The sequence below is a fragment of the Drosophila arizonae genome, chromosome X (genome assembly GCF_054131065.1).
Source record: "Drosophila arizonae isolate 15081-1271.41 chromosome X, UAZ_ARI_1.0, whole genome shotgun sequence".
In the NCBI taxonomy this organism is placed as follows: Eukaryota; Metazoa; Arthropoda; class Insecta; order Diptera; family Drosophilidae; genus Drosophila; species Drosophila arizonae.
Window position 1 is genome coordinate 7,273,681 of NC_142927.1, and position 27,444 is coordinate 7,301,124.

The 27,444-nt window shown below is 39.8% G+C and overlaps 2 protein-coding genes across 2 annotated transcripts; one reads left to right on the forward strand and one right to left on the reverse strand.

The window, feature by feature from the left end:
* Window positions 1-1,563, forward strand: LOC149267843 (uncharacterized). Its single transcript, XM_089474692.1, has one exon. The coding sequence runs from the start codon at window positions 1-3 to the stop codon at window positions 1,561-1,563; it is 1,563 nt and encodes a 520-aa protein (XP_089330818.1).
* Window positions 1,070-26,888, reverse strand: CCKLR-17D3 (Cholecystokinin-like receptor at 17D3). The gene is made up of 5 exons (XM_089474691.1): window positions 25,823-26,888; window positions 4,309-4,509; window positions 3,975-4,253; window positions 3,668-3,854; window positions 1,070-2,235 (listed from the first exon to the last, which is right to left on the reverse strand). Exons 1-5 carry the CDS (start codon window positions 26,442-26,444, stop codon window positions 1,791-1,793), a joined length of 1,734 nt encoding a protein of 577 aa, XP_089330817.1. The 5' UTR covers window positions 26,445-26,888; the 3' UTR covers window positions 1,070-1,790.
* Window positions 26,889-27,444: the final 556 nt, after the last annotated feature.

Consider the following 27,444-nt stretch of genomic DNA (forward strand, 5'->3'; position numbering starts at 1 on the left):
ATGAATTTGTACACCTTTGAAGAGCGCTGGATTGAGGATCATCCCCATGATCGTTATCTTCCTCCGTTCCTTGGCGGACCGATTGATGAGATCTTTATGAGTGCCAAGCGTAGGCCGAGGGTGGAGCGGGTGATTTCAAATGTATTTAAGGCCACTCTGCAGCCCGAAGACAATTACTACCAGGAGAACGAAACAGGCGAGGAAGAGGAAGAAGAGAAGGTGGAGGAGGAAGAGGGGGAGGAAAAGCAGGAAAACGAGGATAATGAGGATAATGAAGATAGTGAGGATAATGAGGATAATGCTGATAGTGAGGATAAAGAGGAGGAGGAAAGGGCAGAGAAGGAGGAAAAGGGGGAGAAGAGTGAAAAAGAGGATGATGAGCAAAATGAAGAGGAAGAGGAGGTTATCAAGAAACAGTTACCCAAACTGAACACACTTCCAAAACTAAGAGCTTACCGTCAATACCATACGGAACATCTGATGCGCGTGGCTGGTCGCTATGTGCGTGTGTCCAATGTGCCGGATCATCTATATCACATCGTCTATTACTTCTTCACCCAGGTGGGCACGCTGGAGACAATGCGCGTCGTCACCGACAGAGCGTTCTATGTGCTCTATAAGGACCCGCGCGACACGCTGCGTGCCCTGACCCTTAAAAACCGACGTATCTCCTTCCTTGGCGAGATCGTGGTTCTCAAATGTGACCTGATGAAAAAGTCGGAGATGAAGAGGCTCCGTGTGCAACATGTCCATAAGTTAAAAATCACGCCTCTCTCTGAACGTGACTCCAATGAGGACAATAATTGGAATGCTAATGATAATGAGAATACTAGTGATAATGCAAATGCTAATGATAATGATAATGCTAGGGATCATGCTAGTGATAATGATAATACTAGTGATAGTGCTAGCAATGATAATGATAATGATAACGATAACGATGAGCAGGGACATGATCACGATGAGGGGGAGGAAGAGGAAGGGGGTGATGGCGACGCTGACGACGACGACGATGATGATGACGATGATGATGATGATGATGATGATGATGATGATATTGATGATGATATTGATGATGATGATATTGACTTTGACTACGATTGCGAATATGCCAGCAATATAACCCACTTCGATGTGAGCAGATTGCTAATGTCCAACGATCCTTACTTTACACGCGTCGATCCGCATCTCCGCCTGTATGAGCACAATCAGACCATAGACCCCTGGTATTCCCCGAACTATAACTATAACTATAACCTTGACGATAACTATAACTATAACCGACACCGTAACTTTGGCTATGACTATAACTACAACTACAACTATAACCGTAACCATGACTATAACTATAACTATAACTTTAGCTATAACTATAACTACAACCAAAACAACAACTATAACTATAACGCAATCGCATTAAGTCCCTATGTGGAGGCCCGGACTCTACGCCTGCCCACCATCCATCAAATAAAGTATTGGGCACGCAGGATCTGGTTTTTGACCAAGGAAAAGGCCCGCGTTGTACTCGCATATTTAACGATCCATATGTTGGTATTTTATTAGTTTGATTTTTATTATTTATTGTTGGAACCCTTAGGAATTTTATGTAATTGAAACATCGAAAATACTTAGTTATTAAATTGTTATGTAAAAATAAAAGCTACCAAAAAAAAAACCCAAGCGACATTTACATATTTACACGCAATATATATATACAAATATATATATATATCTAGTAGCTAGATAGACAACTAATCCCAAACGTGGGTCCGATGCCAGCAGAGAGAGCCTTAGAGCTGCGGACTGTCGGCAGCAACGGCACTGTTCGTATAGACCACCGAGTTCACCTGCTGATCGTGGCGCGATCGTGTGCGCCAGGTGTCCAGGCCCATGACCAGGCCGGGATTGGCATTCGCTTGGCTGGCCGACAGCTGGCCGCCCGCCGTGCCGGCACGTTTCCACGGCAATCCCTTGAAGGTGTCAACAAAGGCGCGCCGGAAGCTGGCGTTCATGAAGCAATAGGTAATCGGATTGCAGCAGCTGGAGGAGTAGGCCAGCAGCTGCAGGAAGCTGATCGTGGTGTAGTCAATGTACTCGTACAGCGCCTGCCCGATGAACATGCTCAGCGTGTTGATCACATACAGCGGCGTCCAGCAGATGAAGAACTCCAGCACCAGCACGAACAGCATCTTCACCACGCGCTTCTTGCTCTCCAGCGTCTTGGCCTCGTTGGATCTGTGGAAGTTGAGAGATCAAGCAGATGATAATTTGAGTTTTCGCTACCATCCATCACTGGGTATTTGAGAAAGGTAGATTCTAGTTTTTGCACTGATAATATAAGCTGTATAGATCCTAATCTAAAGGAAAAGGGTATGGTCTAGCCTTTGCAATTAAGAGCCACAGATAAACTTGGCCATAAGAAAACTTCTACATGATAGAAGACGGTCTTATTTAGAGATAAATCAAGTAAGAAATTGAATTCAAAGTATCTTGCATCTATTTAGTATTTGTCTAGCATATACCCAATAAATATACTGTATTTGTTAAATATAGTGTATATCTAGTATATATTTCATATCTATGTTGTATCTACATCTATCTGGTATATATATTTATTGTATATCGATTTAGTATATATCCTGTATTTATTTTTCATCTAGTATATATCTTGTATATACATCCAGTCCCGATAATTCAAATTATCAAGATGATTTTTTTATGAGTTACACAGAAAATCAAACTATCGAGATTTATCGAGAACGAATTTTTATCAAGAGGATAACATTTCTTTCGATTTATAGCGATTTTCGGTTTAGCGGGGTAAAAATGATCAGAAATCGATTTTATATAAAATGTTTCTATAATATCTCTAATTTGATTCTAGTAAATATTTAGTATCTGCTTGGTATTTTTCTTGCATATATGTAGTATTTATTCAAATATACCTTAATTATACCCTGAACCTATTGAAAATGGAAAATCAGGGTATAATGGTTTTGTTTTTGTATTACATTTTTTACTTTTAGCTATAACTAAGATCTAATCTATATATATATTTATAATAGTATATATCCAGAGCTTATCAGGTGGTATCTACTTGGCAGTATCCAGAACTCATATATCTACCGTCGTATGGCTTAATACCTTTAACCTTCATTAATTTCCAATTAATTTTTGTTTCTGTATATTAGTTATACTTTTTTCTAAATTTAAAAAAAAAAAATATATATATATATATATATATTTAAATTAATAATACAAAATATATTAAATTTATTATTACTATTTATTTATTTATGACTTTAAGGAACCTTTTCGATTCTGGCTCCCTGTACAATTCTCTATTATGTAGATGCATGTATCAATTTACAGTCATTAAAATGCATCTCTTTGCCCCACTGTGCAGCGTGAAGATTCAGTTCATTTAGATTCGTTCATAATTTCGTTCGGCAGAGTCGCGTTCATTGGAATGTTTCTTAATATCTGGTAAGCAGATAAGCGAGATGGCTCGCTAGTTCGGCTAGCTAATTATGCTAAGTGCTGGGCTATGGCGATGCCAATTCGGAAATTTGGGTCCATGACTAATATATGATAATACGCAGCTAAGGGCTAGGCCGGTCTGGACTGGGCTTAGCCGGGGATCAAGGGTTATTTGGACGGAGCTCACCTGCGCAGCGCCGCGTCGTGGATGCGTAGACTTGGCGAGGCGGTTGGGGTCTTTGCCGGCGTAACGGTTGTCAATGTCGTTGTGGTTGTTGTCGTTGTAAGTGTCGTTGTTGCTGTTGCCGCTGCTGCTGCTGCTGTTGTTGTTGTTGTGCTTCGCGTTGCGTTGTTGTTGTTGCTGCTGCTGCTCTCTGCGAAAATTTGGGCATAAAATGCGCATTTGTTGTCGTGCAATTCGGTTTTTATGGTGGGGCAGGAGGTGCTGAGTGGGTTGTTGGGGATTGTAGGGCAGAATATACCGCGCCACTTACCATTGTAGTCGGCCGTTACATTCAGGACCAGAACGCAGCTGCTGCTGCCAGGCGTAGCGCTTATCGCCGCCGTTGCCATCGTCTGGGCACTGCCACTGCTCGCTGGCAATGTGCGCACATCCTTGCCCACAACCATGCCCACGTAGAGAGTGCGTGTTATTAGGATGTACGCGACGCAGAGCACCAGCAGGGGCAGCACGAGCAGAATGAGATCCAGCATAATATTATAGAAGCGCTCGTAGCCCTGGTCGGGCCAGTGTTCGCGGCATTTGCAGAAACCTGCGACAAATTCGACAACAGCTGCTTAGTTGGCCATCGACAGCAACGCACTCACCTGGCCGGCTCGTTGGTATCAATTGACTGAATACGGCTATCGGTGTCATGCACAGAATGCCACCCAGCCATATGAATCCGATTATCTTGTAGGCATGGCTAATTGTCTGCCAGGACCTCGACCGCAACGGATGACAAATGGCATAATAACGCTCGCAGCTGATGGCCACCAGGGTCCAGGAGGAGACGGCCACAGAGGCAGCTGGGGATTCAGAGAAAACGAAAAGCTATTTTTACGAAATTTCATTTTTGTTTCCTTTTGTTTTTCCTTTTTTTTTTTTATAGACTCTCTTGACACTTACATAACTGTCAAAACGTGCCCGAGCTTTGCTTACAGTGTATTTGCTATGCTATTTATAATTAGGGATACTAAGGTGGACGCTGGCTTTGCATCTCGAGAGCCTTTTGTTTGTTTCATTTTTCTGAAGGATTCCACGAAAGCTTAAGATATAATTTAATTAAATGAAATGCAGGGAAAAAGGACAGCGTGTGCCTGCTTATCAAATTCTCTATTAAATGGGCACATTTTTTAACTTGAACACAAAAGCAAATAAGGGCCAAGCGGGCAAAATACCCCTGGACATATATAGCCCTGGTATGCAAAGTCAATGCCATTATTGTCTATATAAATAGCAGAGCCAGGCGCTGCCTATAAAGCACATTAAGCATTCATGACATGAAGTCTGCCTGAAAGTATCCTCATTGGACAATAGTAGTGATGTACAAAAAGAGTAGTAGTAGAAATAGTATTAGAACAGTAGTTATATAATTGTACAGTAAGTAGCAATATAATAGTAGTATAAGAATAGTGGTAGAATAATAGAATAATAATTGTAGAGGAGTCGTCGAAGTAGTAGTAGAATAATAATAAAGTAGTAGTAGAGGAGTCGTCGAAGAAGTAGTAGAATAATAATAAAGTAGTAGTGGAATAGTGGTAGAGGAGTCGTCGAAGTAGTAGTAGAATAATAATAAAGTAGTAGTAGAATAGTAGTAAAGGAATCGTCGAAGTAGTAGTAAAATAATAATAAAGTAGTAGTAGAATGGTAGTAGAGGAGTCGTCGAAGTAGTAGTAGAATAATAATAAAGTAGTAGTAGAATAGTAGTAGAGGAGTCGTCGAAGTAAGAGTAGAATAATAATAAAGTAGTAGTAGAATAGTAGTAGAGGAGTCGTCGAAGTAATAGTAGAAAAATAATAAAGTAGTAGTCGAATAGTAGTAAAGGAATCGTCGAAGATGTAGTAAAATAATAATAAAGTAGTAGTAGAATAGTAGTAGAGGAGTCGTCGAAGTAATAGTAGAATAATAATAAAGTAGTAGTAGAATAGTAGTAGAGGAGTCGTCGAAGTAGTAGTAGAATAGTAGTAGAGGAGTCGTCGAAGTAGTAGTAGAATAGTAGTAGAGGAGTCGTCGAAGTAGTAGTAGAATAACAGCTGAGTAGTAGTAATATAGTAGCAGCGAATTGTAGAATAATATTACAGAGTATTACATAATAGCATAGTAGTTGTAATAGAGTAGTAGTAAAATAGTCCTTAGTAGTATCTTATGAGCAGTAGTAGTACGTATACATTTCTATGTATGTATGTAGTTAGATATTATAGTAGTATTCCCCAATCAGGGACGAGATCTGATTCGACATCAGTTCTAAGTGCCAAATTTATCTATCAAGTGTTGTAAAACGCTGCACATTAAAATTTGCGCTGGCGTGCCAGCTTCTATTACCAAATTGCTGGCATATGAGCAGCAGACACACACACATACATACGTATAAAGTGGAACGTGTCGGCTGCCTGGGATGGGGCTGGGTGGCGTTACGTCTATTGGCGATGAGGTAGGTAGCCGAATGGGGAGCTCGAATTGATGTTCTTTGGGCCATATGTAGGATTGGCTGCTTAAATTTGTAATCATAGAAACGAAAACGGGGTCTTAACTTAAACAGCACGCACACATTTCGGCCATATGTCATCGAGTTTGGACTTTGGCTGATGTAGCTGTAGCTGTTCTTGTTGTTGTAGCCAGTGGCATTTGCCGTGTACGTTTGTAATGGGGTTCGTTTGTATTAGGCCGGCTATACAAATTTTGTGGTATTTGGCTTCTTGATGCTTGTTATGCCTTGTTTTTCCGGCCGCCCATACGCCCAGACGCGCCCAAACCGTTTTTATTTGCGGCAATCAAATTTTATCGCCCAACTGACGCTTATAAATTTGGGGCTGTCACAGCGCCAAGCTACGCATACTTATTTATGTTTTCCTTAGCTGGCGCGCGAACATGTCGTATACGTAATATGCTCAACACGTCGACCAAATCAAGCAGCTAGATTCGAAATCGACTGCTGTAGCAGGAGCAGGAGCTCAAGCAGGAGCTGAAGCAGGAGCTGTTGCTAAAGCTATGTGAGATCCACAAATCGTGTGTTTGGATTTATGTTGCTGACTGTTAAGACGACTTAAAGATGCTGCGTGCGCGTTCTCAAATCAAATTCAATCAACACACCCACATACAGGTATAGATAAATGTCAGTGCGTGTGTGTGTGTGTGTGTGTGTGTGCGTGGGTATAAATACATGCATATGCATAAGTAAGTAAATAAAGAAAGCATAAAATTGAATTTGTGCTCAATGTTTATTCGTTTTCGGTTGTCGCTTGCTCGCCTTCTAGTCACTTTAGCATTTGCCAATCGAATTACGTCCGCACACACACACACACACGCGCGCATTTTAAAATGATTTAGTTGTCATGGCGCCTAAGGCCAATCAATCAAGCTGTTGAGTTGTCACACTTAAGTTAAACAACAAACAAACCTCACTACACACACACACTCAAACACTGAGAAAGACAAAATCACACACAGACACACCCCTTTTACCCATGCACACACACTCTTACATCAGATCCGCTTATATATATATATATATATAGTTTATAATCCCGGCATATTTCAGCCATTCTTACGCCAGACTGCATCGCCTCACAGCTCCACAGTGCGCCTTAAAAGTATGCAACTCCACGTCCACAGCGCGTTGCATACTCGCGGGCGCATTAAGAAGAAAAACTCAACTCCCTTAGGTGCGAAATTAATTGAAATATTGATGACTCTCAAGATGCTGACGCTTTCAATTGAACAAGTTTCCGTCCCACTCCCACACTCACACACACACACACACACACTGAGAGAGAGCGAGAGACTTTTCCAAGCCATTTCCCATCCGCAGGGAGTTCAAATTGTTGTTTTGCCTGCATCGATAATTTACAATGAGCTCTGATGAAAACAAGTAAGAAAACTCTAGTCGAGAGTGCTCGACTAGATACTACCCTGAACCCAACAAATAAAAATGCTCATTTAGTATGGCTGAAATTTCAATTTCGATGTATTTAAAAATATAAATAAAATACCAAACTCATTTAATAAAATATAAAAATATTTTGAAACAATTAAAAAAAATTAACATCAGTTGCATCGATCGGGATTCGAACCGCGACTCCTCGATCGAGCGTCATGCTGCTAACACACTAGGCCACCTCACTCCTGCTAGTGGCGCTGGCAAAGCTCAAATAGATTCACTGCTGCAGCGCCATCTACCAAAACTAAATGAAACTAACTGCTGATGTGATTCTAAGAATCTGCTAGAATAACCAAACTATTAAAAACGCACATAAAGTATAGTTAAAATTTCAATTTCGGTGTATTTAAAAATATAAATTAAATAGAAAACGTATTTATGAAAATATAAAAATATTTTGAAACAATTAAAAAAAATTAACATCAGTGTTGCACCGATCGGGATTCGAACCGCGACTTTTTGATCGAGCGTCATGCATCTAACACACTAGGCCACCCCACTCCTGCTGGTGGCGCTGGCAAAACTCAAATAGATTCACTGCTGCTGCGCCATCTACCAAAACTAAACGAAACTAACAGCTGATGTGATTAAACGAATGTTTTTGTTGTAGCTGCTGCACGTGCGTTTGTTAATTGGCGAAATATTTGATTATTTTTTATTATACCCTGAACCCATTGAAAATGGGAAATCAGGGTATAATGGTTTTGTTGAAATGTATGTAACAGGCAGAAGGAGGCGTGGCAGACCCCACAAAGTATATATATTCTTGATCAGGGTGACGAGCTGAGTTGATTTGGCCCTGTCCGTCTGTCTGTCTGTCCGTCTGTCCGTCTGTCCGTCTGTCCGTCTGTCCGTCTGTCCGTCTGTCCGTATGTTTGAACGCGTCGATTTCCGAAGATATAAGAGCTAGAGACTTCAAATTTTTTGTAAAATGTTCGTAATTACAGCGCGGATATCGAGTTTATCATTAAAATTCGATAACTCATCCCGATCTTTTTTTATCGATGAAAAACCTTATCGAAAACCAGTTATAAAATTATATCTTCTACACCTTTATTGCTAGAGTCTCCAAATTTTTTATATATGCTTATATGCAATTTATACAATTTCGGTTTTTGTTAAAATTTACCCCCCACCTCTAAATTCACCCCCTCACCCTCACTTTTGTAAAACGCGTATTTCAAATACTAGAGACTTGTGCTTTGGCAATTACATGCATATTCATGTTATAATCATAATCTGAAAGTTTCATGAAGATCGTACGTCCACAAAAAAAGTTATTAAGCAATTAAGTTCTCATAGTAAGCGCACACTGCAGCCCATGCGTGTTTATGCGTGGGTGCTTGTGTGTGTATGTGTTTGTGTATGTGTGTGTGTTTCTTGTCTAAGCTGAAAGACGCGAAAAATTATTGAAATAGCTAGCACTCCAAGGGTTCAGGGGATCTCGTAGTCGAGCAGTCTCGACTAGAGCTTTCTTACTTGTTAATTTTTGACTGAACGGAATTTAATGAAACTTTCAGCATATGATCTACATATTATATTGAATATTTGAGAAATTTGAAAAAAGAAAAATCATTCACAATTAGCTATAGAGGCACCTGATTTGAACTTGAATGTTTTTACTCGATAAAAACATAACGGGATGATTTATCGAATTTTAAAAGCAAACTCGACGTCCGCGCTGTATATACGGTCATTTTAAAAAAAAATTCAAGTCTCTAGCTCTTATATCTTCGGAAATCGACGCGTTCAAACATACGGACAGACGGACAGACGGACAGACGGACAGACGGACAGACGGACAGACAGACAGACGGACAGGGCCAAATCGACTCAGCTCGTCGCCCTGATCAAGAATATATATACTTTGTGGGGTCTGCCACGCCTCCTTCTGCCTGTTACATACATTTCAACAAAACCATTATACCCTGATTTCCCATTTTCAATGGGTTCAGGGTATAAATAGCGGAATGGAAGAGCTTTAAGAAAAATGCTGCATCACCTTTTCCACTTTGCTCGTAATGCTTAAAGTGGAAACAGTAAATTTGGATTCTGTCAAACTTTATCGTTATCAATTTGATATAAGACGCCTCAAGTGAATATGCATAAAGTTGGCTTCACTTTCGGGTGCTGGAATGTTAAGAAACTTCAACGATACGTCTTAATCGATATGATCTTAAGTAAGTGCAATCAAGAGAGAATGCTGCAGTCGGGCAGTACCGAAAATTGCACTTCATTTACACTTTATGTGGTAGGAAATACTGTGCTAGCTGTTATAACCTAACAATCCGGTGATTATACAGGTCCCCGGATAGATAGGTTAGATTTATCGATTAGGGTACTATGTAGTAGCAGGTTCATCGGAAAAAAACCGAAAACACATTTCATAAGACGCGGGTACAGACGCACAGTTGGGCAACAGACGGAAGAACAGACTGGAAACTGACGGACGGAGGCACATAACGGACGGAAAGTAATGTACTCATCCAGTTCGTGAATAAGTAAAATCAATCTAATATTGAACGAATGCTAAAGTCATTTTAAACTTGAACTTTTCCGACTTTTTAATATATCTATGCATATATATTGACATATTTGTGTATGTCTGAACTTCTACATTTGACATTTGCATGCTCCAGATTGATGTTGGACTTTAAGTTGGAAGACGGCGAATTATAAATTTGCGCAAAGCTTGAGAAACTTTTCGCCCGTTGACACTTGAGACGCAGCAAAGTTTTTCCTATTTTTTTCCCGTCCTATTTTTTTTATTTTTTTTTTTTTGCTTTTGCTTCTGCTTTCCTTTTGCTTTAATTATTTTCATTCATGCTGCTGGCGCTCAAGGATTGTCGGCTTGGTTGCAGCTGCAGCTGCTGGTGGAAAAGTTATTTCTTTACTCAATCCCCCTAATTTGAGACTCCGTCACGTCATTTGCACCTACGACGGATAAGCTGCGGGTAAGTGCGCCGTCCTGCCACATGCTGACCAGTGCATGATGAACGACGCCTCACAGTGCAACTTGTATTAAGTGCGAAGCCGTATTTGATGGGAATGGTAATTGCTTGTCTTCTGTGCTTTCTGTAGTTCATTCCTTTGAATTTACTCTACTCTACTAAAATCTACTCTACTGTAATCTTCTTTCCTTTCTGCTCTACTCTACTAAAGTAAAGTCTAATGTACTCTACCTTACTCTACTCTACTGTAGTCTACTCTACTCTCCTCTGCCCTACTCTACTCTACTTTACCCTACTTCTACTCTACTCTACCCTACTCTTCTCTACTCTACTCTACTCTACTCTACTCTACCCTACTCTACTCTACTTTACTCTACCCTCCTCTGCCCTACTCTACTCTACTCTACTTGACTCTACTCTACTCTACCCTATGTTACTCTACTGAAGTCTACTCTACTCTACCCTATGTTACTCTACTGAAGTCTACTCTACTCTAATCTACTCTACTCTACTTTACCCTACGCTATTCTACTCTACCCTACTCTATTCTACTCCACTCTACTCTACTTTACTCTACTCTCCTCTGCCTTACTCTACTCTACTCTACCCTACTCTACTCTACCCTACTCTACTCTACTCTACTCTACTCTACTCTACTCTACTCTACTCTACTCTACTCTACTCTACTCTACTCTACTCTACTCTACTTTACTCTACTCTACTCTACTCTACTCTACCCTATATTACTCTACTGAATTGTACTCTGCTCTACACTACTATACTCGATTGAAGTCTACTCTACTCTACTCTACTCTACTCTACTCTACTCTACTCTACTCTACTTTACTCTACTTTACTCTACTTTACTCTACTCTACTCTACTCTACTCTACCCTATATTACTCTACTGAAGTGTACTCTGCTCTACACTACTATACTCGATTGAAGTCTACTCTACTCTACTATGATCTACTCTACTCTACTTTACCCTACTCTACTCTACTCTACCCTACTCTACTCTAGTTTACCCTACTCTACTCTACTCTACCCTACTCTACTCTAGTCTACTCTACCCTACCCTACTCTACTCTACTCTACTCTACTCTACTCTACTCTACTCTACTCTACTCTACTCTACTCTACTCTACTCTACTCTACTCTACTTTACTCTACTTTACTCAACTCTCCCCTGCCCTACTTTACTCTACTCTACTCTACTCTACTCCACCCTATGTTACTCTACTGAAGTCTACTCTACACTAATATACTCTACTCTACACTACTATACTCTACTGAAATCTACTCTGCTTTACTCTACTTGACTCTACGCTACTCTATTCAACTCTACAATCCTGTACACTATTCAACTCTACAATACTCTACTCTACTCTACTTCTCTTAAAGACAATTTATTTCGCCCGTTTTTTGGCCAAAGACTCTTCAATGCTTCATGGCTAGCCTGGGTGTTCATTCAATTATATTGGAAAAGTTCCAAAATGTGAATTGCCAGAGAGACGAAAATAAGGGAACAACAAAAATAATACAAAGTTTTGTTTTGTTTATTTTTTAATTTTATTTGCGTTATTTGAAAATGTACGGGCGGCACATCGTGCCGGGTAGATCTTAATGCTATTATTGAAACTTTGCGCAGCAACAACGAGCTGGCAAATTCGTTTAGATTCAATGGATTTAACACATAAGTAAATGCCAGCATTTAAGCGCAACAATCACAGCGGTTGCGGCGGACTGTCGACAAATGGCCGGAGGGTTACGGCGGTGCGAAAACTTTCGAACGTGCCCGAATACCAGTCTCTTGGCATGCTTTGAAAATTCTATTTAACTCAAAAGTGAAACAAAGTTGGCTGAGACTGCTCGACGCCCGCGTTTTTTTTTTTTATCAAATTAAATAAGTATTTTAAAGTGCCTACATAAAGCTGTGTGCGTGTGTTTATATTTATGCGTGTGTGTGTGTGTGTTCTTGTGTATGAAAACTTTGATATAGCTAAGCTGGTTTCTAGACCAAACTCATGTCTATCGAGAGTCCCGAAACTGTTCAAGCGAATTATAATAGAGCTTGCAGACTCGCTGCATACACAGACAAAGAAAGAGAGAGAGAGAGAGGGAGAGAAAGAGAGGAGCAGGGTGCAAATATGCATTCATTAAAAACTTTCGTCTAACCAAATCCCGATGGCATCAACTTCACCAACCAAGTCTATGGAATATATAGAGATAACAATCTGGCTAACAGTACGCATTCAGCCCTGAAGAGTCATTAGCCAGAACAATCAGGGCATTGCATTGTCTTGCCGTGTTACCTACGGCACTTTGCCCCCTGCCCCTGCTCCTGCCCCTGCCCCTGCCCCATGCCACCTACTCCGTGGCCTCTAGCCATCCTCCATTCATCCATCCATCGCAACTACCGAACAACTAAAAAACAAAATTAAAACTTTCCCAAGAATCTGAGCATAGTGGAGCCGTGCTCCTCACAACTACAATGTAAATATGAAGAGAAAAATCATTTAACAACTGAACAGAACAGCAGCTAGCTGGCTGTACGTGGCAGCGCTTAAATGATCCAATTAATAGAGCTTACCAGATTAAGCCTTAATGCGATTGCATTTAGCCGAGCTTTAAATAACTATAAATTAAAGTTTTGCGCTCAGCGCGGAACTATATATATATATATATATATATAGGTATATATATATAGGTAGTTATTTACTTCTAATTTTTGGATCATAATTAAATTGAATACCAGGTACTATCTGCTCAGCTATGTATATATAAATATATACCATACTCCATCTATTGCTTACCAAACGAACTTAATTTTTGGATATCTTTCCCATCGAGAATATATCATATTGTCAACAACCGTATATATCTGTCGGTATTACTAAATAGATAAGCTTATTATAAACTGAGAAAATTTTCTAGTAGAGGCATCTTCCAGTCAACCAGTCAATATATGTCTATATCTATAGATATTAATAAATATTATTAGGAAGATCATCTTCTAGTAAAGCTATGTTCCAGTCAACATGTATATGTCTATATCTATAGATAACAGATAAATATTCTTATAATAAACGGAGTAAGTCTTATAGTCCAGGAATCTTTCACTCAATATATGTCTATATCTATAGATCTTCTATTTAAGCCATCTTTCCACATGTATATGTCTATATCTATAGATATTAGCAGATATTCCTATCATAGTCAACGCATCTTCCAGTCAACTAAACCCACCTTCCCAGCACTCTCATGTAGCTTAGCATCGTTTGGCTAAATAATCGTGACAAAACTCTATTCAAAACTTTTTTGAAGTCAACTCTCTTATTGTTTGTAGATAATTATTTAGTTAGATTTAATTATAGAGTTTCCGCTCATGTTACTATTTGCTACCCCGCACACTAAGGATTACTTAGAGCATGAAATATTCGTGCTCTCTGTTATTGTTGTTGTTGTTGTCGTTGTTGCTTGTTATATTCCAGCGCGATTTGAAATGAATGTGTTTAACAAAAGTTTTAATGCCCTGGCAACGTGCACATAAAATGCAAACTGTGTTGTTAACATGGCGGACAAACGTAGACACGCACACACCCGCACACACACACACCCGCACACACACACACATAAGCACTCTAACCAGCTTTGTGCGGGAAATATGTGGAAAAGTGGACACACGACATATGCGACCAGGCTGACAGCCTGGGATTTGGCCATAGAAGAACTTGCTGCTTGGTGGATATTCGGGCTCGTAACTATGGCTGGATTAAACAACAGCATGATGACAAACAGCGCATAGAGCTCTGCATGTTGTTTACTTTTGGCAATTGCTGCTACTGCCTTTGCAACCCCCCTTTCCCCCCTTCCCGCGCCCCCACTCGAGCAAAATGGCCAAAAAGTGCTCGGCAGGTTGCACAATTTGCCTAATGACTTTTTAGCTGGCGGCAAAAGATTTGTGCTTGTTGCTCTGCTGGCCATTTTCTACTATATTTCAATATCACACACACACACACTTATTCACATACACACACACACATTCACTGTGGCCAACTCAGGCTAAGCCTGCGATTACGACAGTCGCTTAGTGTGGTTAAGTTCGCTCGTTGAACGTGAAGAACTGATGCCCCCTCTCTCTCTCTCTCTCTCACACACACACACTTCACCTCACACTCTCCTACACACATTAACTATAATTAAATGGCCCAGGCAATGAAATTTAAGTCCAAGTCATTAACAAAACGCAGCCCCTATCAAAACAGCTCCATTTCCAGGCATTAAGTTTTATATTCACATCAAAAGTTCATAAAAATCAATTTACGCTGATTTTCAACATAAACTAAAATCAATTATGTTTCCTTACATAAATGAATGAAATAAATAATTTCATATAATTTAAAGCAATTTCAGTAGTTACTATATATATCTATGGTCTATGATCTAGTTTTAATCTACTATTTCACTCCAATTGTTGGAGATTAAATGATCTGATATTTAAATGGCTAACCTTATTGAATACTTAGTTTGCTTTTTATAAGAACTTTAACAAGATTTAAGATATATTATGAAAAACAAGTCAAAAGGTTGCAGTTGGGCTTTACCGACTGCAGAATACTCATTCAAGGCACAAATGCTGCCAGATTTATTTCTCGATCTGCCACGCCCCCAATCGGTATATCGATAGAGGATATCAACTGTCAGTTTTTCCTGATTTCCAATAGGCGTAGAAATACTCACCATATCTTATTGAATTAAGGCGGCCTTCACGAATATATTCCAAGTCTTTAGCACCCATAGTAGGTATGTAATGATTTATATATATCAATCATTATATAGTTAGATTAGTTTACGAGGAGAACGGATGGAAGGAGAAATCGACTCAGTTCACTATCCTGATCATTAATATCTGCACTGTATGGTGGTTGCCACGCCAATTATCACATAGCCCTTATACCCTTATTTCCCACATTCAATGGGTATAACTATGGACCAAGTTCAAGGAAATTCGTTGAGCCGCAAAGTCATAAAACAGCTTTAGAGAGCGTTAACTATGGAAAGTTAAGAACTACGAAGTTTGAACGAATATAAACTTGATGTAGATTTATTACATAGGTTTTGGGAGTAGAAAAAAATTTAAAATGAATCCAGTCAGATCCAAGTGAAGCAGATCCTAAAACCTAACTGAGCATTAAAAATGGTCAAACTATACAAATATATGTATATACTTATATATATTTATATTCCTATAAATATTTATATTTAGTCATATGAATTATGAACAATATAATATATTATACATTTATGAATAAAACAAAATGAAATCATATATTTATATGCTCACATTCCTATTCATATTCATATTCTTATATACCATTCTTTTTTTTCACATACCCATCTGAACGCATTGAGCCATCTAGTCAACTAAATTTGGAGCGTGTTGGCATTTAACATGCCGCCCTATGGCTGGCAGCTAGTGTAAGCCAATTATAATAATGGCCCACTTAAATACAGTTACTTTAGTTTTAGCCAAGTCTGTGGGGAGCTTAGCTGCCAGGCTTCAATTAGCCAAGCTCACAAATATTTAGACAATATGTCGGAGCATAATGCGTATGAAGAGAGAGTGAGGATGATATAAAGAGAGGGGAGGTCGTGAGTGTGTGTGTGTGTGTGTGTGTGTAGGTGTAGGTGTATATCCATTAAAATCATTTTTTATGATTATATGCGCATATGAATCGTTTTATTGACTTTTGCCGGGCACGAACTAGCAATGGCAGACAACGCACACATAAATACACACACACGCACACTCACACACACAAAGTCATATGTATATTTGCCAACACCCACACGATAACCACACATGCGGAAAATTTGGAGACAACTCGCTGTTTTTTCGCTCCACTTTGTTTGGCATAAGTTTCAGTTTTTCTTTTTTCTTGTTTTTTTTTAATGTTTAACCAGAGGCAGCAGCAGCGAAAAAAAAAAATAGCGTCGATCTATATTTAACTGGCATACTTTCCGGCTTTATCAGGCATGCAAAATGCAGGCAGAGTTTTCCATTTGAATGCATGCAGAGCTTCGGTACACTGAAGTTGGGTAAAGTCTTTAGCCAGCTTTTAGTTAGTTGCGACTCAAATTGTTTCCTATACTCTTTAACGCGCGGAATGGGAGTGTATTGGTTCTTTAAAGTATTTTGAAACTTGGCTTGTGTAGAGCACAAAGTCGTATACACCCTAGTCATAGGAGATATCAAAGTCATTTGCATATGAGCATTGCTTGGAATGAAATGAATGAAGAAAACATATACTATATAGGATATATATAGGAGATAGAGAGAGATACTCTATGCAGTATACATATATAGAGTATATGGAATAAGTATACAGAGTATATGTAGGGTATATAATAGGTTCTTATGGGGTATATATAGAGGATATACAGAGTACGAATGTAGTAGAGGATATAGAATATATACAGAAGGTATATATAGAATATATAGAGGGTATATGGAAATTCTACAGACACCATAAGTAAGATATATATAGTGTATATATTGGATACATATTATGTATAATTAGAGAATATGGTAGGGTGTATCATTAGAGTATGTAGATAGTATGTCCCTATGACAATATATACAATCTCTATGGAGTATATATATATGTGAATATCAGTATATATATGTACGATGTACATGTATATAGAATGAGTAAGATGTAGATGGAGTACATATAGATGGAGTACATATACAAATAGATAAATTCTATATAGAATTAAATATTATTATAATAGTCTTTAGTGAATATCTAAGGGGATAGAATAAAGACTATATATACTGCTTCTATTTATTCCAGTTCAAGTTTCACTTTGCAGACGAGTTGCGGGCATTGCTATGCGACACTTCTAGGGACAGAAGCCATAGCTTAGACTGCAATAAACTCTGTTCTTGGTCTTGGTTTGATATTTGAGTATGAAATACGCCAGAAACCTGCTCAGTTCTAGGGATTACCCAAGCCACATCCACTTTTGTCTAAAATCCATTCACAATATTATTCTAAAAGTTTCCTGAGACTGAAGCAGCTCAGATCCTGAAACAGCTTCCAAATCGAATTCCTTGCTCCACATAGAGCGTGTGTTTGTGTGTGTAAGTGTGCTGTGTGCTGTGTCTGTCTTGAGGCTGGCTCATTGTGCTTTATTGGAATTAAGTATTCGGTGGCAATATTATCGCAGCCGCGCTAAGCCAGACGCTCCATGGCCGCGTGATATATGGGCTGCGGTGGCTAAGCTTGTAGACTTATAAGCATGTGTCCATGTGCCAAATGGCCATCAAATAATTTCAAATCAAACACTTGTCCGTCGCCCTATCTCGCCGTCGCCCCGTCCTCCGTCACCCCGTCGCCTTGGAGCCTATTAAAATGATATTTGCGAGAGAACTTTACGTCGTCTGCCTAGGCTAGGACTTAACGAATCTCTAGTCTTGTTGTGTGGGTGTCAAAGCAATTTTTGGCATCACACTTGTGTCAACCCAAGGCGGACTCGGACTTGGCCAAAAGAAAATGATAGTTGGCCGGTTGGCTGGCTGGCAGCGCGAAGACAATTAGGCGGAATTAGGTCGACTTGCTCGCTGCTTATTGTTGCTTATGTTTATGATTATGTTGTAGGCGCATTAGCGAAAGCACACACACACACAGGCAGGCATGCATATATATATATATATATATATATATATATATATGTGTGTGTGTGCACAAACTTAAGGCAGTAATTCATGGCTGCCCAAGGCCAGCGGCAAATTTTATTTAGAAACTTATGTAAGCGCATTGCATAACAGCAACAAAGAGCATAATAAATAGAGAGAAAAAAGAAAGAGGGAGAGAGAGAGTGCCTCTATGCAGTCAGGCATCAGCGAATGTGTGATACCTTGTAGACCCAGATTATCGATTTTCTTTTGGGTCTCTCCCCAGAGAGGTCTCAGCAGCTCTGTGATATGTAGATACCCTCTGTAGTCAGGGAATGCTAATTGCAATCAATAGCTTTTTTTCTGTGGGAATACCCCAAATGCCTTGCCCTGAAGCTTGGAATCAAATGGAATAAGTTTAGCTCAACAAACACGAAAATATTGAGGTCTCACACTGGAACTCCATTTGCTGCATAGGTTGAAATTTATGATAAATTGAGCAGGCTGACCAAACAACCAGAGTAAAACGAAGAGAAATTGCAATTATTTACTTTACAGATATTACTTTGATATTACATATTATATCAGCTATGCCAGCCCTGCCTGGAGCATGAGCTCCCTTAATACAAAAACTTCTCTGAGTATTTATCAATAATACTTCCTAACACATTTAATTTAAAACTTTCTGCTATCTGTGCTTCTATTATAGCTTTACTTTACACCCTACAAATCTCCAGCTTGGCTTAAGGTATAAGAACCTAGCTCATGCTAGGTAATTCAAGTACCACCAACAGTAAAATTGCTATTATTTTTTTTACATTTTCAGCTGAATTATAATAATTAATTCTCGAATGGCCCACCTTTACTTGAGCCCCTACTTAAACAGCTACCATCATCAAGCACTACACTATTCTTGTTGGGTCAGCCTATGCATATATTTTCAGTTCGCTCATAAAAGTATGCTACAATTTTTTTAAATATGTAAATTTGATTGGGTAAAAAAAACCTCTAAACATTATATGTATGTATATTCCAGCTAATAGAAAACTAAAAGAAAAAACTCTAAGAACCGTTTCCGGTACGACATAATACACTGAAAATTACGCATACTTTTAGCTGGGCTGATTATGTTATGGAATATGGTTATTAATATTCAGACGTGAAATCGTTAGCATTATAGGCCCACTACGTTAATGAGTGCCAAGTGGCATGTGGCATGCGGCATGCGCCAAGTGCTAGCCATAATGATTACAATGCTGCCAGGCTTCGTGTGTGGCACGCCAGAAATAAGGCGGCAACAAAAATACGCGTACAGATTTAATCAAAGTCCACATTACGGCGGAATACATGAATACTGCACGCATTCATTCCGCCAAGTAGGACGAACCGTGAAGGCCTCCTTACGAGGCAGACACAAATTGTGGCAAAGCAACACATCTCGAACCCTTATACCCTTTAAGAGGATATCATAATTTTTCCACGAAATGTGTTGAGCATGTGTGAAGAGTGTGTAGAAATTGTAGGGAGTGTAGAGAATAGAATGTAGAGAGTGTAAGGAATAGATTGTAGAATGTAGAGAAGAGAGTGTAGAGACTGTGGGAAGTGTAGGGATTGTACAGGGTGTAGAAAAAGAGTGTAGAGTGTAGAGACTTTAAGGACTGTGGAGACTTCGGTGAATATAGAGTCTAATGAGATTGTGGGGTGTGAAGACTGTGAAAAATGTGGAGACTGTGGAGACTTTGCAAACTGTGGAGAATGTGGAGTCTATGAAGACTCTGGAGACCGTATAGATTGGAGATCGTGAATGACTGTGGAGACCTTGGAGAAATTGGAGACAGTGGTGACTGTGGAGAATGTGGAGAATCTTGGAGACTCTGACTCCGTATAGACTGAAACCCGTAAAGAATATGGAGACTTTGGAGAAAGTCTACTCTGCCGCTCACGCTTTGAACTTCGTGGTCCTGAAGGGAGAGAGAGGGAGAGGTTCTACCCATCGCTTGAGGAGTCAAGGGCAGCATCAGAAACAGGAACAGAGCAAGTGCATCCAAGCAAAATAGTTCGCACAATTTGTGTAGTATCTAATGGGGCTTACTTGAAAGCGAACAAAAAAACCTATTCACGAATAATAATAATATATATGAAATACTTGAAGATGCAACAAACTGCCATGAATAGTTGCGTGTATCAATAAATCTATATAAAGCTGTCATAGAGAGCTACTCTTATTTGCTTTTTGAAAATGTCTTGAATAAATTTCACTATTTCACTCAAGCTGCCATAGGAGAAGCTGTCATATAAATCAGATTTACAAAACGTATATATATATATATATGTATTAATTTATTTTATTTGAGTTCATATAAAAGAAGCCATGGACGACCTTTGAGAGCAGTTCGATGAGTTGTAGTCGTACGCCCTCTCCTCTCTCTTCTCTTCTGTGCAATTTATCATTGTTTTCAACTGTGTTTTTTTTATTCTTTTGCATTGTGCCTCTGGCTTTTGCTTTCGTTTCAATATGATTGTGCTACATGTTATTTGTGTGCCATCTACCGCCTTCGTTTTGCATGTCATTTGCATGACAAAAGGGCGCCGAAAATAAGTTGGGGAGCATCGGGAATCGAAAGCGAGTGGGCGGCAGTCCGAGTCTAAAGGACAACAAAATACCAAAAAAAATAAATGAGTAATTGTGCATGAGCCGGGAAGTGAACGACTGACAAATACCCTGGATTGCGAGTGCCAAGGGAAAGTCAACTAAAGTTCTTTCTAGTTCTTTACTTTCAGCTCTAAGGCTATATCAGTATATAATAAGGGTATATTGGCTTTTGTGGCCAATGTGCGTCCATCGGTTAGAAACTTTTTAAACCGAACCTTCAAATCATTCGTAACTTCTCATTTGCCGGGTATTTAGCAGTCGAAGACTCCCAGATAGCAAATCAAGCCCTCACTTCTTGTCTTATACTTTTCAAGTGTAGAACTCTAAACTAGCCCATAGTTTCACGGCTATGCCAGGCACAATATTTCTGGAGTATTTCCCAAAAGAAAAGAATTAAAAAAAAAAATTCTGCAATGAAAAGTAGAAAAATTTCCAGATTGTAAAAGTCAGACAAGAACAACTGCTGCTAACAAAGTGAAAAGTGAAAAGTGAAAAGCGTTATTTATTTGCGTCTGCATGGCATAAATAAAAAATAATAAAAAACAACAGCAACAACAACAAAACACAAAGAGACAAACGCGCGGAGCCATTAAATGAAGTAAAATTGTGAATTAAGATGGCAGCGACCCTTGCAGTAGTGAAACGATATGTTCTATTTATTGTTCAGCTTTCACTTTATATTAGCTAATCTACACACACACACACAAACACACGCATACACCAAGGCTTAGCAATCTATTTGCTCTAACTTTATAGCAAGAGATTTGTTGTCAAAGAAATAAGATAATTGAGAATTGAGAATTGTTATCAATAGATTCATGGCGACTACCTTTTGATACCCTGCACACATTGAGAGTGAGAATTTGGGGCATGCTGGTGGCGTGACAATGTATGTAACAGGCAGTAGGAGGCGTGGCAGATGCCAAAATACATACGTGGTCTTTGATATGGGCGACTAGCTGAGTCGATACTTGTCGATATATATCGAAATGTCCAGTTGTCCGTTCATTCGTCGCTAGACCCGTTCAATCTGAGTATCAGTATCTTAAAACCTTAACGCATAATCACAAAAATCACTTTTCGCCATTATCGATAATAATCGATAAACGTATTTTAGTAACTAGAAACTTGTGCTTTACATCCAAATGTTTTACTAATAAACTCAATCCATCTCTATCATTATAGTTTAGTTTTTTTAAGTTTTTTAGTAAAGCCTATCTATATGCACATATGTGTGTGCATAGAGATATACTTATAAAGCTCAGGGCTCAGGGTATCTGCCAGTCGGTCATCTTCGCACCTTTCTTGTTGTTATTGTTATTAAAGTGTCATTTCGATTTCAGTTCAGGCACAAGCACAAAAATAAACAAATCAATTTAATTCCACTGTAAATACATTTCAAATTTATTTCACAAAATGTCTTGCGTGGGTATGTCTAAATATAGCTTTATTTATTATGTATTTTATCATTTTATTCTTCACAAGCAACTAGGTATTTAGTTAAGAAGAGGAAGAAGAAATTCGGTTGAATACGCAGTCAATATGGGATTTCCATCTGATTGCCTCCGTATCCTTAAACAAAGATAGAGTTACGCTAGCATAAAGAGCTTAGTTCGGCATTTGGAAGTATTATTTCATATTCTGTTGTGCGGAACTCTATTATCTGATTCGATGCGATATACTTTAAAGCTCAGCCGCAGCAATCGTCCTGGCTTTTTTCTTCTCAAAGGGATTAAGGCAGATAAAGGGACAGAAGTTTCTATCTGTCTTGTCTGTGTCTCTTTCTCCCTCTCTATATCCATCTCTCTCTCTCTCTCTACATCCATCTCTCTCTCTTTGAATCCCCCTTTCTCTCTCCATCCCTCTCTCTCTCCATCCCGGTTTCTAATTACCTGTCTCTCTCATTCTCTGCCTTACCCTCACTGTATCTGTTGCTCTTCAACTCTTTCTTCCTTTTTCTTTCTCTCTTTCTGCCTCTCTCTCTCTCTCTCTTACTGTCTCTCTCTCTTACTGTCTGTCTTTCACTTTCTCTTTCACTGACTCTGTAACTGTCTCTCTCTCCCTGCCTCTCTCTTTCTTCATTTCCTTTCACTGACTCGCTTCAAACTGTTTCTATCGCTATAATTTTGTCCTAGCTCTCTCTCTCCCATTCTCATTATCTCCCTCTCTATTTCTCATCCTCTTTATTTTGCTCTTTCTCTGCCCACTCCCTTCTGCCTGTCCCCAACTTTCTCTCTTTCTCTTTATACTCTCATTTATATAACCTGTACTGCGTCTTGGTCCATCTGTAAGCACGTCAATCACTCTAGCTATCTCTGTCACTTTCGCAATTTATCTATCTCTGTCTGTGTTTGCGACCAGCTTTGTGTCTACCGCTTTATGAATGCTTTAATAAATCCCGTGAGCTTTAAAGGAGACTAGAAATTCATACTTGACTTCTGTAGCAGAATATAATACTCTCTGATCGTGGCCTAAGTGACACCTAGTCGTGCACTCCCCACTGGACCACTCTCCCTGTTTGTTGCTTAAATCTAAATCTCATTAAATCTGATTTACCTCCTCGTAACACCGGCCCATGCGAATATTTATAGTAGAGGATTTCACTTTCGCCCTTTAATGCTCAACTTTTCCTTTGATATTCTAATATTTACACAAATATGGATATATACATATATAGATGTATGTAGTAGGTATATGTATACATAGATATTCTAATAAACATATTTTGTGCCATAATTATTTTACGCCCACGTTCAACAATTTCAAATTATCAGCTTTTGTAGTGGTACGCAATACATTTCAGATATTTATATACGCATATATAATACATATATATATATATAGTTATACATATAAATAAGTATAGAAGTTGATGAAAGTTCAGTTGGTTGATGTTTCACTTGTTCTTAATATGCAGGAAAATAGAAACTTTGCTCATTTCGTATGTATAGCACAGACTGTGAACAGTTTTATGTATGCGATTTGCATACACTGTTTGCATAGTAATTAAGAGCATATTAGTTTTAGAATGCTCTCAAGAATTGCTCGTGGGAATGCTAATATTTGGGCATAGATAAACTAAATGAACTCATATCAGCTCATTCTCCATCAATTTATTCCTTTTAACAGTGTATTCCGCAGTCTGTGACACCCGACCTGCCGCTGTCATTTGCTATTTACTAACTGAAACTATAGCTGGCAGCATACAAGTTTTCATGGTCGCATTTTGTAATGGAAGCGCCGCTGCGCTGGCCCCTTCACAAATGATGAGAACTTCAATTGAAGCATATGCGCTTTATTGACCAACTTTTCGCACAGTCTCAGCCACAGCCACAGCCACAGCCACAGCCGCTGTCGCAGATGTTACTAAGTGTGCGACAGCCAGACACTGCCAATCTATCCTTATACATGTATTCATAATTTTTTATTAAACTGTCCAAATATCTAAAAAAAAAAAAAAAAAAAAAAGTATTCGGCTCGGCGATAAATTTGAAATTTGACAGTTGTCTTCCAAGTGTCGGCAGCTGGCAGCTGCCAAATTGATGCAAGATAAATTATATATAGTTTTTTTTTAAAGCTCACGAAATTTGGAAATCAGAAATCTAGTCAATGTCTTATTAAGTTATTCATTAAAATAAAATACATGTATATATATAGGAATATTTTTAGCAGACTTTGCCTTCTATGTCTAAAGTGACAAAGAGCGTAGCAGTCGGGTGTTACCGACTATAGCTCACTCCTTCATATACCAGTGCCATTTTACGTTCTGCTACGCCCTCATTCTGTATATGTATAATATATAAAATTTAATAGAGAATACAAATATCGTTACGTTTTTATTTGCTACCTCTAAAACTGCAGTTTTCCCAGACTTGCCACGCCCCTGGTGGTCATGGACATGCCATTCGTGGTCAATTTTTGATAAACCCCTAAGGTGTTTATGAAAATTTTAATGCTTTGGCTCATAAACTGATCAAATTACAGGGTATTTTTCGTGTGCCACGCCCCCAAAGGGGAATAGTAATTACTTTTGAGTCCAATTTGGAAATTTCTAGCTCGCAGACTGTAGAAGCTAAAAACATTTGCGGTTTGCCACGCCTCCAATGGGCGTAGATATTGATAGATTGTGTACGTGCGAGCGATTATACATCTCTATACTACCAGGGCTGCTGATATACCGGAAAATGCATTTTGCCATGATTTACCACGCCCCTAGTGGGAGGATCGGATTAACTTGGACACTGTGTAAGTCTGTAGCTGCAATATACCAACAGACGGACGGACAGCGAGGCGGACATGGCACAAAATCAATATACTCATTTCACTTTCATGAATGAGCATGAAAACTAAAATTAAAAACTTAATAAAAATGAATAAAAAAATAATAATAATATTGACAAACAATTAATTTATCAAAGTTAATGATTTTTGTACACCAAAATATATTTAGTAAATTGTTCCTGCTGCAAAATTAAAGCAAAATAAATTTAGAGTAGTTTTTGTTCACAGTTGTATATGTAGAGACAATTAAAAAACAAAAAAAAAATGTTTTATCAAGCAGACTATTTTTTGTAAACTGTCCATATATTTATTTATACACTGTAAAAAAATAATAAAAAAAAATAAAAAAAATAAAAAAAATTGTTTTTTTTTTTCAGTTTTTCGTAGCATTTTCACTGATGCTTTAAGCCCGCACTGCAGTTAGCCTGCACTACTCGACGCTAGATGGCGCCATAACCCGCACACAATGTTGCCAATGTAGACTATGAAATGCGTGCACTTCACATTGCCTGCTGCATTCTCATTTCACAACACTTTCGACGACCCTCAGGCCGCAGGCCGCCCGCCCCAAGGCCAGCTGGAGCACTGTAATCAGGGAATTGGCCCGCACTTACCCTGCGAGAACTGAATGAGCTTGCAGAGGAACTCGCCAAAGATGAAGTTGCGCAACAGCGTGCCGACGAGTGTGACGGGCATGCAGAGCACGCCCAGCAGCATGTCCGAGATGGCCAGGTTGAGCAGAAAGAGATTGGTGATGGTGCGCATGCGGCGGTTCTGCATCAGCGTGGATATCACCAGCAGATTGCCCACGATGGCACAGAGCAGGATCAGGCTGTAGCTGGGTATTAGCCAGGCGGGCATTTCGGTGGCGCTGCTGGCGGTGCTGCTGCCACCGCTGCCGCTGCCAACGCTGCCAACGCCGCCAGCTGCCGCTGCGGCTGAGGGTGCTCCAATGCTCCTCTCTGTTGAGGCGCCATCGGGTATCAAGAAGAATTGGCCAGCGCCCAGTGCATCCATGTCGTCATCAGCGCTGCTGCTGGCGTTGCCGCCCGGGCCAGCGCCGCTGCTGCTGCCATTGCCGGCGTCGGCCAGGCCCAGCGACAGCGTTTCGTTCAGCGGCGACAGCGTCAGCGAGACGATGTGGCTGGCGGCGCTCCGTGCGTTCGCGTAGTAGTCCACCAAGGCCTTGTAGGTGTCGGCCGCACGGGCTGCATCCTCGGCGCTGGCGCTGTACATGGCCACGGCGTGATCTAGTTCCGGTGCCGGTGACGGTGCCGGGGCCACTACCGGGTCCGGATTCCGGATTCCGGATTTCTGTCACTCACTACCGTCTTTCACTTAACAAAAACACAAACAAAAAGAAAGGATCTGGAGAGAATCACCCACACACACACACACACAAGCACACAGATGGAGACACACACGATCCGTGGACTGCGGCTCGACTAACGGTACTTGGGTACGGGTCGTAGTATACGTATACGAGGCAAGCGACGCCCACGACGTTGACGTCGTTTGCTGGCGCGCTTCGCTCTGCCTAGCCGTTACCGTTACGTTGAACGAATCGCTGGCAACTGGCAACCGCCGCCGATGGGGCAACTGCGTGGCGCCTGCGTTTCGGCTGCGCGAAACTCACCACAGGCAGCAGCAACACGGGGCATGCCACAGCGCAACATGTTGCTAGCCACATGCGAAAGGCGCCTCGTTAATATGCAACGGCCAGCGTCTAGCCTCCATGTCCACAGTGGCTGCAAATAGTCTGGGAATGAAGACTGCGAGCAATCTAAACTGATTCAAATTGCCTCACGGACAGACTGACTGATTGACTGACTGATGAGGCACTGACTGAGAATGAAAATAGAGTTGAAGCTACTGAAGCTAAAGAGCTGAAGAAATAAAGAGTAGCAGTAAATCTGCTTGACTGATTGACTGATTGATTGGCTGATTGACTGATTGACTGATTGACTGATGATGGTAGCACAGTGTAAGCCATAGGAGCTAGAAAACATTAACAGGTTACTGGCTTAAACTGCTCAGTCAAACAGTCTAGCTGACTGAATGATTGACCCAGCTGTTGAGCTTTGTGATTGACTAAATGATTGATTGACCTATTAGCTAACTATTTAACTGAATTAATGCATTATCTGGCTGAATGACTGACTGCTAAAGCGATTTACTGATTAATTAATTGCTTATGATTGATGATTGATTGTGGACCAATCATTGACTTCTTAGC

What these genes read in the sequence shown, in the direction of transcription:
- LOC149267843 (XM_089474692.1), top strand. Translation starts at nt 1, where the DNA reads ATGAATTTGTACACCTTTGAAGAGCGCTGGATTGAGGATCATCCCCAT.
- CCKLR-17D3 (XM_089474691.1), bottom strand. Translation starts at nt 26,444, where the DNA reads ATGTACAGCGCCAGCGCCGAGGATGCAGCCCGTGCGGCCGACACCTAC. An exon ending in TGTAACGGCCGACTACAATG is followed by an intron (nt 3,855 to 3,974) that starts GTAAGTGGCGCG and finishes AAATTTTCGCAG; the next exon opens with AGAGCAGCAGCAGCAACAAC. An exon ending in CACGACGCGGCGCTGCGCAG is followed by an intron (nt 2,236 to 3,667) that starts GTGAGCTCCGTC and finishes CAACTTCCACAG; the next exon opens with ATCCAACGAGGCCAAGACGC.